Source organism: Oncorhynchus nerka, linkage group LG14, assembly GCF_034236695.1.
Source record: "Oncorhynchus nerka isolate Pitt River linkage group LG14, Oner_Uvic_2.0, whole genome shotgun sequence".
NCBI classification, from domain to species: Eukaryota; Metazoa; Chordata; class Actinopteri; order Salmoniformes; family Salmonidae; genus Oncorhynchus; species Oncorhynchus nerka.
This window is the reverse complement of record NC_088409.1, coordinates 52,674,128-52,685,497: the sequence shown is the minus strand read 5'-3', so window position 1 is coordinate 52,685,497 and position 11,370 is coordinate 52,674,128. Positions and strand designations below refer to the sequence as shown.

The window sequence follows — 11,370 nt, the reverse complement described above, 5'->3', positions numbered from 1 at the left end:
GAAAGCATCCAACGGGAAAGTGTGTTATCTTTTTTAATAGCAACGGAGTTGGCAGGTAGGATTTAGTTTCTCCCCGTCTCTAGCCCACACTCCAGTACAGTAGGTGGCGGTAATGCACCATAACGTTGGATGCCAACCGCCGATACAAATTTAAAGAAGAAAAAACATGGCGGACAGCCACTAGCTCAATCCACATAAAACAATACACAAACATTTCAAAGCAAGGTAAACAGACTAATATATTGTTTACACGCTATACTCTTTTTAACAAACACATTTTTTAGCTGGTAATTTAGCTAGCATTTATTGATGATGATGTATTTATAATCAGGCCAACGATAGATGGCGAACATTAAGTCTTCCCGTTAGCGTGCTGTGTTGACGGAGCTAGCTATCTGTTCGAGCATGCCCATGTTATTAGCTTGGAGGTAGGTACCTCTTCTTATCCTCACTCTTAAATAAACATATTTGCTGGCGGAATTTCTTGCTAGCGTGATGAATTGCTTGGCTTTTGTGTTTTCCCATGTGTTGGCTTTGTGTTTTGAATGGAACCATTTATCTTGTCCTAGCTAGGCTAACTTAAAAATCGGTATTTTAGTCATATTAAACGGACTAATGATGGTAGCCAATTTTCCTTATAGATAGTACAGCATTGGCGTGGGTCATTATCAATAATAGTGGTAGTAGAAGCGAGCTGGTTGGTCTGTCCTACCTAGTAGTTAATGACGCTGTTATTTTTTTCTGGGAAGGAAAAAGGAGGGAGCTGGTCGAATTCCCCTTGACGCAATGAAAAAGGCGCACTTCTATTGAGAGAACCAACTGAATACACTTTTGAAGACTGTTATGATCTTTTAAGGTTTTTTATTGCATATTATGATTATTGTTTTTTTTGTCTCATTCTCCATTTCTATAGCCTAGTATTGAAACCGTTATAGCCTAGTATTGCATCTTTTAAACCGTTATTTATGACCACTTGTCAGTCCAATGCAAACTTAGCTAATGGTAGCTAGCATGCAAACTTACAGTAACTGAGTTTAAGGCTAGCTTAATTTAGAAGTCTATTTGATTGCCAGCTGAAATTATGTAGCTAGCTACTTTGCTAGCTTGATACAGTTACCGATGCAGTGCTGCTGGTGTGTATGAATAGTCAGCAATCTGTTATTGTAAACCAGTTAAGGAGAAAAAACAGAAAGTCTGCAAGGATACTTTGTTGTTGATATATCTTTAAATGGTTAGTGTGGCTACTTGGTAAATATGCATTAATTAGTCAATTTGCCTTTATCTGCTATTCATTTCAATGGCCTGGCTGCATGCATTGTATAAACACAGGATTCGTGAGTAGCTGTGACTGCAAATCTAGTCTACTTTGAGGACCAATATAATTTCAGCCTGTGTGTCGTAGCCAACTGGTAGTTAACCTAAGCTCAGGGTTAGGGGCCAAATCCTCTCAAGTCAAGGATAGCCAGCCAGACATCCCCTGTCTGGTCACCGTTGTAAATAAGATTTTGTTCTTAACTGACTTGCCTAGTTAAATAAAGGTACAAGAAAAATCATTCACAGTGTACTGTGTCATAAACAACACTGACTTTAGATCATTTTTAAGATCCAAAACAGATGGTGGCCGCTTGAAATGAATACCTATATTGGCTATAATGTTACCCGTTCTGTTTGTCCAGTCTGGGTCCTCTTGTTTTGTCAATACCCCAACGGGTGAGTTTTCTGATTCTCCCAGAGCTGCTGTGTCAACAGTGAGCCCTGAGTGTGTTTGGGTGGGTGACCGAGGTCTGCTGACAGCTGGGGCCACCTCTTTGTTGTACCCTGTCGTCTGCCTCCAACGCCAACCCCCTGCCTGGCCGACAGAAGTGGAGAGCGTTAAGCGCAATCCGTGGGGAAGTCAACCTGAGCATCCACAGATGAAGTTAGTCATTGCCAAATGAAACACGTCCATAATTATCCTTACGGTCTATATGTTGGAGTTCATGCTTTTTGAAACGTATAAGTAGGAAATTGTATGAATTTTGAACATTACAAAAAAAGATATTTCAGTCAATTGTATTTCATGGCTTTTCGGCTCTGGGAGGAGGAGGGGAGGGCACGGCTTAAGGTTGGACGGTATCCAACCTTAGGTGGTCAGTGTTGGTCAGTGTTTCCCTTATATGCATTCAGCAGCGAGTCAACAATGCTGCTAAATTGTGGCCGCCACTGCAAAAAAAAAAAAGTTTATTACACTGAAAAAAAATGTTTCATGAGCTGAAATTAAAGATCCCAGAAATATGCACAAAAAGCTTATTTCTATAAAATGTTATGGACAAAATTTGTTTATATCCCTGTTAGTCAGAATTTCTACTTTGCCAAGATAATCCACCTGACAGGTGTGGCATATCAAGAAGCTTGCAGTACGTCCAACCCGGCCTCAACCGCAGGCCACGTGTAATTGTGTCGTGTGGGTGAGCGGTTTGTTGATGTCAATGTTGTGAACAGAGTGCCCCATTGTAGTGGTGGGGTTATGGTATGGGCAGGCATAAGCTACGGACAACGAACACAATTTCATTTTATCAATGGCAATTTGAGTACACAGAGACACTGATGAGATTGTGAGGGCCATTGTCGTGCCATTCATCCGTCACCATCCTCTCATGTTTCAGCATAATGCCCGGCCCCATGTCGCAAGGATCTGTACACAATCCCTGGAAGCTGAAAATGTCCCAGTTCTTCCATGGCCTGCATATTCACAGGACATGTCATCCGTTGAGCATGTTTGGGATGCTCTGGAACGTGTACGACAGCGTGTTCCAGTTCCCCGCCAATATCCAGAAACTTTGCACAGCCATTGAAGAGGAGTGGGACAACATTGCACAGGCCACAATCAACAGCTTGATCAACTCTATGTGAAGGCGATGTGTCACGCTGTACACCAGATGCTGACAGGTTCTGACCCACGCCCCTACTTTTTTTTTTAAGGTATCTGACCAACGGATGCATATCTGTATTCCCCGTTATGTGAAATTCATAATTGGGGCCCAATGAATTGATTTAAATTGACTGATTTGCATAGGAACTGTAACTCAGTAAAAATCTTTGAAATGGTTGCATGTTGCGTTTTATATTTTTGTAGCTTATACCTTCCCATTCCTTTACCCCACCACCACCTTGTGGCACTCTGTTCACAACATTGACATCTGCAAACCACTCGCCCACACAACGCCATACACGCTTGTCTGCCATCTGCCCGGTACAGTTGAATCTGGGATTCATCCATAAAGAGCACACTTCTTTAGCGTGCCAGTGGCCATCAGAGGTGAGCATTTGCCTTATGAGGTCGGTTACGACGCCAAACTGCAGTCAGGTCAAGACCCTGGTGAGGACGACAAGCATGCAGAAGAGCTTCCCTGAGACGGTTTCTGACAGTTTGTGCAGAAATTATTTGGTTGTGAAAACCCACAGTTTCACCAGCTGTCCAGGTGAACGATTCCACAGGTGAAAAAGTCCTGGGCTAGCATGGTTACACGTGGTCTGTGATTTGTGAGGCCGGTTGGACGTACTGCCAAATTCTCTAAAACAAGTTTGGAGGCAGCTTATGGTAGAGAAATAAACATTAAATTCTCTGGCAACAGCTCTGGTGGACATTCCTGCAGTCAGCATTCCAATTGCACACTCCCTCAACTTGAGACATCTGTGGCATTGTGTTGTGTGACAAAACTGCACATTTTGGAATGGCCTTCTATTGTCCCCAGCACAAGGTGCACCTGTGTAATGATCATACTGTTTAATCAGCTTCTTGATATTCCACCCCTGTCAGTTGGATGGATTACTTTAGCAAAGTAGAATTGCTCACTAACAGGTATGTACAACTTGTGCACAAGATTTGAGAGAAAAGCTTTTTATGCACGTGGGTAATTTCTGGGATCTTTTATTTCAGCTCATCAACACTTTAATTTCTATTTTGCTTGTCCATTCTGTTAGAAATGTAATTTAGATTTGTGCGTGCGAATGTAATGTCCATAATGCTGGAATCACCCTTAAAAGGCTAACCAGGCTAGCACTAGTATAGGCTACACCAGACTGGCTTCTTGAACACTAATGTACAAGAAAGGTCCATATTGGACCTAAATTCTGACCTAACATGAAGAGGGAAGTATCAAATGGTTTGTGTTTACTTCAATGTTTTTTTCCCCTCTCGTTTCCCTTCTTTAGAGAGTGGACTATTGTGTCTTGAACTTAGTATTACTGGAGCATGAAGAAACCAGTGCCACAAAAAGGTAATGTCATGTTAAGAAATGGAATGCAATTGTCCATTTGAAAAGCATAATGTACATCTTCTAAGGATGCTGCTAAAGAAGGGTCCTCTATTTAGCCTACTTTAATGTGTGTATAGAAGTCTCCGATGCTGATGTGATAGTTTGGCCTCACACATCTCATTGACTGTTGCTAAAGATCAAGTGTATTTATTCTAGTTATGAATAGATAGTTTCATTGAATGGTGTCGGCTAGCCTTTGAGGTTAAGTGTGTCTCTGAAACGTTGTGCCCTGCTCTCTCCTCTAGCTATTGAGTGGAGAGATGGCAGGCGGATCAAGCATGCCCGAAGTGGCCGTCCCTCCCGGGTCCCATCGCAGTACCAAGGAGGTACATTATCACACACACCAACTTTCTCAGATGAATCACTGTTGAATGAAAACAACATTATGAATCAAACGCATACATATCAGTCATAACCAGGGGTTGGAACAAATTATTTTCCAATTGTTTCGTTCTGAACAGAACCACAATTTTTTTTCGTTCCGTTCCGCCTTTCCGGCCAGCAAAATAAAGTTCTGAACCGGTTCGAATCCCAAAAAAGTACCGCTTTATATTATTTTCTGTACCTTTTTTTTAACCTGTTAAATCATTTTTTATTTTCTACATTTAGCTTATTAAATTATTGCCACTAAAATTTTGCGGGGTGAGGAGAGAGCAGCAGGGGGCTGAGGAGGAGGCTTGAAGCGCTGGGCATCTTATGACATGCATTATCTGGTCCCCAGAATTATACCTAGGAGGAGCGGCTTCTATAGAGGAACTTTGAATGTCCTTTGACCTATATAGCTAAAAAGCTTGCGCTACATGGTAATCAAGCTTGTGTGCGCAAAGCGGCACCAGAATTAAAAACATGCCTTACCTTTTTGTGTAATAAATCTAAACGTGAAACGTGATAACTAGGTCTATAGTATCCTTAACTAGCATTGAAAAAGTTAATCCATTCTTCTCTTGCTAATTAAAAATCTCTCTCCCTATCATCTGAATCACGCTTGTAATGTCAGTACAGTAGCCGATACTTCGGAGGGGCAGGTAGGCTAAACACACACACACACTGGAAAAGATTTTCAACTTGCAAGCAGATACTGGAATATGTTTCTGAGTGACTGAGTGAGGGCTTTGCTTAGATTGTTTTGAAATATCGGTTCTGTTCCAAAACAGTATGGATCACTTTCTAACCCGTTTCTGTTCCTTGAAAAATTTCGCTGTTTTCGGTTCTGTTCCCTGAACCGGTTCCTGGCTATAACACTGTTCTAAAGGCGTCAGCTTGCTTCAGGTGGCTGGCGACTATCCCAAGTCAGCTAGGTGAACCGAACAAGTGTGCTAAGCATTCTACCTTAAAATACCTTTGCTTGAAAAATGAGAAGAAAGCGGCAATAGTACTGTTTGTCCATTTTGAGATGCCGTAGTCAGTATACACTTCCCAAAAAAAGTCAGAATTAGTCTTAAGAAATCTGTAATTAATTTGGACGTTTTTGCAGAGGCGATCTTAGTCACGCAATTTTACATCTAACTAAGATATTTGGTGCAGTATTTCTCAATGAAAAAATGTGCATGAAAATGAGTCGTCTCTTGTTGAATGACAGCAAAGACGACTGAAGAATCCCTACTGTTCACCAATGAAGGGGCGCAGACTTCGGCTTGCCTCAAGAAAAAAATGTGCCCCCGAACAACTGAGAGAAGAAAAAAAACTTACTGAAGTTCAAAACGAACAAACACGTCCCAAAATGTTGTCATAATATATGCACGAACTCTTCCGAACGGTTTCGGCTGGGAAGGATGGGGACACCTTAACACTAGCACATACCATAACACTGAACCCCAAAACCACACCCATTCACACAAAAACATAACGGTAGACAACATAAAGCAGCCATTGTGCTTTTTCTGTCCCACAGGGCACTTCAGTTGGGACAAATACCTAAAGGAAACAGGTGCTAGTGCTGCACCTGCCCACTGCTTCAGACAGGTAAGCCCCCCTAATCAGACTACAGTATATCCTCCTCACCAAAATCTCATGTCAAGGCATGCTACTACCCTATGTGAACCTTCTGCTCCTGAAATTATTTTAAGCCATTCCACAAACCATGGCATTTACAGAGTTTGTAAGAATTATGACCAACAAGCAATATGAGATATAGGTTAACCCTGGCAGCCGAAGTCTCACCAGTGACAATGTGCAGCATCTATATGTAGCTCAGGAAGACCAACGTCTTAACCAATGTTCCCTCTAAGCTGCTTGGCTGCGCAACACCAGGACTGCCACAATGATGAATTGACAGGCGGTGCAAAGACCCACAAATAGCTAATTTATCAGCAAGGGGGGAGTGGTTGCTTCCTACACGAGCAGAAAACCTGTATATATCTAGTCTTCTTTGAAAAGTTAGTCAGTGTTGTATTTTGAGACAGGCTTGAATATGCAAAGTAGCTAATGGGTAGCCTGCGTTTTTGTTTGATTCTCTGTATGGTAATAATAATTAATGTTATTTTGTAAAGTGGTTTCTTCCATCATGCAACACAATGTTCAGTCACCTATTTGGTGTTTAGGCTACAAACCATTTATTATTTGGTGACTTGAGCTTTTGGACAGGTACAAAATCTGTCCTCCTGGTCTGAAGGACAAGTTGCTCAAAGGTTCATGTCAAGCCCTGCATAATGTTTCATGACTGTAGGATATATATATAATAGAAATCAATAGCTATTTCCATGTTGCTCCATTGGTTTTGTTTGTAGGCCTTTTTGATAGGCCTATATTATGCTCTAATAGCCTGCTTGGCTACTGACTAAAACTGTAATTAAAGTGGGTACAGCCAGTGTTCACAGTAAACGTGTGCAAGTTGCACAGAATGCTCACAACATTCACATTTCCACTCACAAGACCTGAAATTTGCTAAGTGGCAGGATTTTTTTAGGGAACCATTAGGCTAAGAAGAAATTCCCTCTTGGGTCGAGGGGTGACACTGATTTCAAGTTGCGTGCAGGGCTACCTCGTCACCACAGCGTGAGTTCAACTCACCTTCGATACTTAGTCTTGCTTGATGCCGTCTTCCTATCTCAGCATATTGAATCTGTCCAGCATCATTGCATGCCTCTCTGACCTTCCCCTACCTCTCCAGGGTGCAACACCTCCAGTGAATGAGTTCAAGGCGGGCATGAAGCTGGAGGCGCAGGACCCTCGGAATACAACGTCAACCTGCATTGCAACAGTGGTGGGCCTGACGGGATCGCGGCTGCGTCTGCGCCTTGACGGCTCCGACAACAAGAACGACTTCTGGCGCCTGGTGGACTCGTCTGAAATCCAGCCTATCGGCAACTGCGAGAAGAACACGGGCATGCTGCAGCCGCCATTGGGTGAGGAGAGAGAAACACATTTTCACACAGTCACACACACACAGTCAGACTCTCGATACTTACATACCCATTATGGATATGATGCGCCCTATTTAAAAAAAAATATATAAAAAAATCTTGGATCTTTAAATTGTTTGCTATCACACAGTGCTACTTATCTTCCTCAGTTAGGTTTACACCAGACTGATATATACGTATTTATTAGTGCACACTGTTGTACAATGTTTTGCAGGGTGAAATATTTTTGTAAATAAACAAGAGTTTCTTATTGGACAAATTAATGTAAGTCCCTCCCTGTTTTGGCCCATTTGCATCCATTTGGTTTCTAGGCTGTATTTATTTTCCAGGCTGTATCACAAACGGCCGTGATTGAGAGTCCCACAGGGCGGCGCACAATTGGCCCAGCGTCGTCCGGGTTTGGCCGTTGTAGACCGCCATTGTCAATAAGAATTTGTTCTTAATTGACATGCCCAGTTAAAAAATAAAATAAAAGTAAGTACACCTTTGCGTAATAGTGTGAAGGGTCTCGTCTACTGTGTTTGGATGAGAGTTTTTTTGACAGAGTCTGTATTTCTCCCACAGGCTTCCGTCTGAACGCATCCTCCTGGCCCATGTTCCTTCTAAAAACACTCAACGGAGCCGAAATGGCCCCAGCACGCATCTTTCACAAGGTACCTGTCACAAAGCAGCACACGCTCTCGATATAGACCTGTTTATAAGGCATACCTGTACACATATACACACAAAAAATATATACAAAAATAAGACTCATAAATATCAAAAAGAAGTAACAAAGACAAATGGAAACGTGTGTTGATTTGGCACTCGAGCATCAATACATTACCCATCCCCCAACACTGTCGACCAAGAGTCAAGACTACATTACCCATCCCCCAACACTGTCGACCAAGAGTCAAGACTACATTACCCATCCCCCAACACTGTTGACCAATAGTCAAGACTACATTACCTATCCCCCAACACTGTCAACCAAGAGTCAAGACTACATTACCCATCCCCCAACACTGTCAACCAAGAGTCAAGACTACATTACCCATCCCCCAACACCGTCAACCAAGAGTCAAGACTACATTACCCATCCCCCAACACTGTCGACCAAGAGTCAAGACTACATTACCTATCCCCCAACACTGTTGACCAATAGTCAAGACTACATTACCTATCCCCCAACACTGTCAACCAAGAGTCAAGACTACATTACCCATCCCCCAACTGTCAACCAAGAGTCAAGACTACATTACCCATCCCCCAACACTGTCAACCAAGAGTCAAGATTACATTACCCATCCCCCAACACTGTCAACCAAGAGTCAAGACTAAACCAATTCACCTTGGTGGTGTGCAGACTGGTTTTATATTATTCTTAACGATTTCGCACAAACCAGAAAAAAATGCTACAATATGTCTGTGAAACTATATATAACAGTATAATGAATGAATTGTGGTTTAATTGGTAGCATTTAGTAGTGTGACTGATTTGGCTAATTACATTAGTACTGTACAAAGGTGCGCTATTTGATAGATTCCCCCGCTCCCCCTACCTCTGGCTTCCAGTGGGGAGACCTGAGGTCAACCTACCCCCGCCTCCCTCCCCATCTCACACTTCTGAGTGGGAGACCTTCCCAGGCAGTAGCCTGCATAGCTCACAAACTAGAATCAGGGATCCCACTCCGACAAGGTTAATTGACCCACAGTCCAACACGGTGACATGATATCATTGACGTGACGTGCAAATGAGCGATAGAAAACCGATCGCGCAAATGTCCGTTCGATCGCACAACTTCACCGTGCTGCCCCCGGCAAGATGCCGCCCTGGGCGGGTGCCCATTATTGCCTATACCTAAATTCGCCACTGGGCCTAGCTGTAAAACAGCCGAGGTGATAGAGCAACGACCCTGGAATAAAAATGTAAATGTGTATGGGTGGAGAGAGGTTTACAGGTTTTTACAGGTTTACTCGCTCTGGATTGTCAGTACTGTATGTATTCTTGGCTATCGTGCCATGGCTGTGTCAGTCGATTGTAAGTTAAACTTGTGTATTCCTTTATGGGTAGTGTGATCCCCAAGATACATTTTACTTGCCGGCCGTTAGAATCTGTTTCTTTTTCCTTCTTTGTTTTTTTTGTGAGTATTAAACAGGATATAATGAGGACTACATGAAATATGTCCTGCATGTAATGGACATTAAGAACTGGTCTTGCGATTATATATATACAGTGGCAAAAAAAGTATGTGAACCCTATGGAATTACCTGGATTTCTGCATAAATTTGACATAAAATTTGATCTGATCTTCATCTAAGTCACAACAATATAGCCAAACACAGTGTGCTTAAACTAACACACAAATTATTGTATTTTTCTTGTTTATGTTGAATACATAATTTAAACATGCACAGTGTAGGTTGCAAAAAGTATGTGAACCCCCTAAAGCTAATTGGAGTCAGGAGTCAACGAACCTGGAGTCGAATCAATGAGACGAGATTGGAGATTTTGGTATTTTGCTATTCACAAGAATCATTGGCTGATGTAAACCGTGACTCGAACAAAAGAGATGTCAGCACTACGATTAAGAATTGTTGCCTTGAGAAATTGAGAAATTTCAGCACAGTTGCTACTCTCCCTAGGAGTGGTCGTCCTGCAAAGATGACTGCAAGAGCACAGCGCAGAATGCTCAATGAGGTTAAGAAGAATGCTAGAGTGTCAGCTAAAGACTTACAGAAATCCCTGGAAGATGCTATCATCTCTGTTGACGAGTCTACAATACGTAAAACACTAAATAAGAATGGTGTTCATTGGAGGACACCATGGAAGAAGCTGCCCAAAAAAAGAAACATCTTAAGTTTGCAAAAGAGCACCTGGATGTTCCACAGCGGTACTGGCAAAATATTCTGTGGACAGATGAAACTAAAGTTGTTGTTTGGAAGGAACACACAACACTGTGTGTGGAGGGAAAAAAGGCACAGCACAGCACACCAACATCAAAACCTATACCCAACTGTAAACAATGGTGGAAGGAGCATGATGGTTTGGGGCTGCTTTGCTGCCTCAAGGACTGGACAGTTTGCTATCATCGATGGAAAAATGAATTCCCAAGTTTATCAAGACATTTTGCAGGATAATGTTAAGCTACCTGTCCACCAATTGAAACGCAACAGGACAACAACCCAAAAGACAGAAGTAAATCAACAACAGAATGGCGTGTTCAATAAAGACATGAACAATTATAATTGTGTGTTATATGGTTTAAGCAGACTGTATTTGTCTATTGTTGTGACCTAGATTATCAGATACCAGTTTATGCAGAAATCCAGGTAATTCTAAAGGGTTCACATACAATTGTATCCATTGAACTGAGCAGGCTGGGCTGACATGCTTATAGCCTTGCTAGGACTTTCTAAATATGAGCATGCATTTATAAGATTGTGCTGTTACTATTTCTATTATCTATTATTGTAACTTTTTTTCCCAGACTGTTTTCCCTATGTTATTTCATTAGTTATCCTAAAAAGCACCCTCATAGATATTTAGGTTATCATGGGACTACCCTCATTCCCCTCTGGCCAACGCCAATTGGCAGGCCAAGGGTTTGCATTAGGGTGCAAAGGTGCGTCATGAGTCAGGGAGATGGTCTGCTGGTCTTAGTGACAACAGACCTAGACATGGGGGGAGGTTTTAATGGGTGGAATATTAGGACAATTGAAAGTTT

At 42.1% G+C, this 11,370-nt stretch overlaps 1 protein-coding gene across 12 annotated transcripts in view; it reads left to right on the top strand.

Annotated features, from left to right (window-relative positions):
• Positions 1–140: 140 nt before the first annotated feature.
• Positions 141–11,370, top strand: part of LOC115141439 (polycomb protein SCMH1-like) — a 43,045-nt gene continuing 31,815 nt past the window's right edge. For 6 of the 12 annotated variants that reach the window (XR_010458490.1, XR_010458491.1, XM_029680308.2 and 3 more), the window contains exons 1-7: positions 155–428; positions 1,750–1,918; positions 4,195–4,259; positions 4,544–4,624; positions 6,190–6,260; positions 7,408–7,642; positions 8,225–8,313. Coding sequence is in view for 10 of the 12 variants with exons in the window: in XM_029680308.2 (XP_029536168.1) it covers positions 4,235–4,259; positions 4,544–4,624; positions 6,190–6,260; positions 7,408–7,642; positions 8,225–8,313 (501 nt within the window). In the remaining 2 variants the exon portion in view is untranslated. Of the gene's footprint in view, positions 429–749; positions 857–1,732; positions 1,919–4,194; positions 4,260–4,543; positions 4,625–6,189; positions 6,261–7,407; positions 7,643–8,224; positions 8,314–11,370 lie in introns of all 12 variants that reach the window. The other 6 variants (XM_065000170.1, XM_065000169.1, XM_065000168.1 and 3 more) reach the window with 6 other exon arrangements.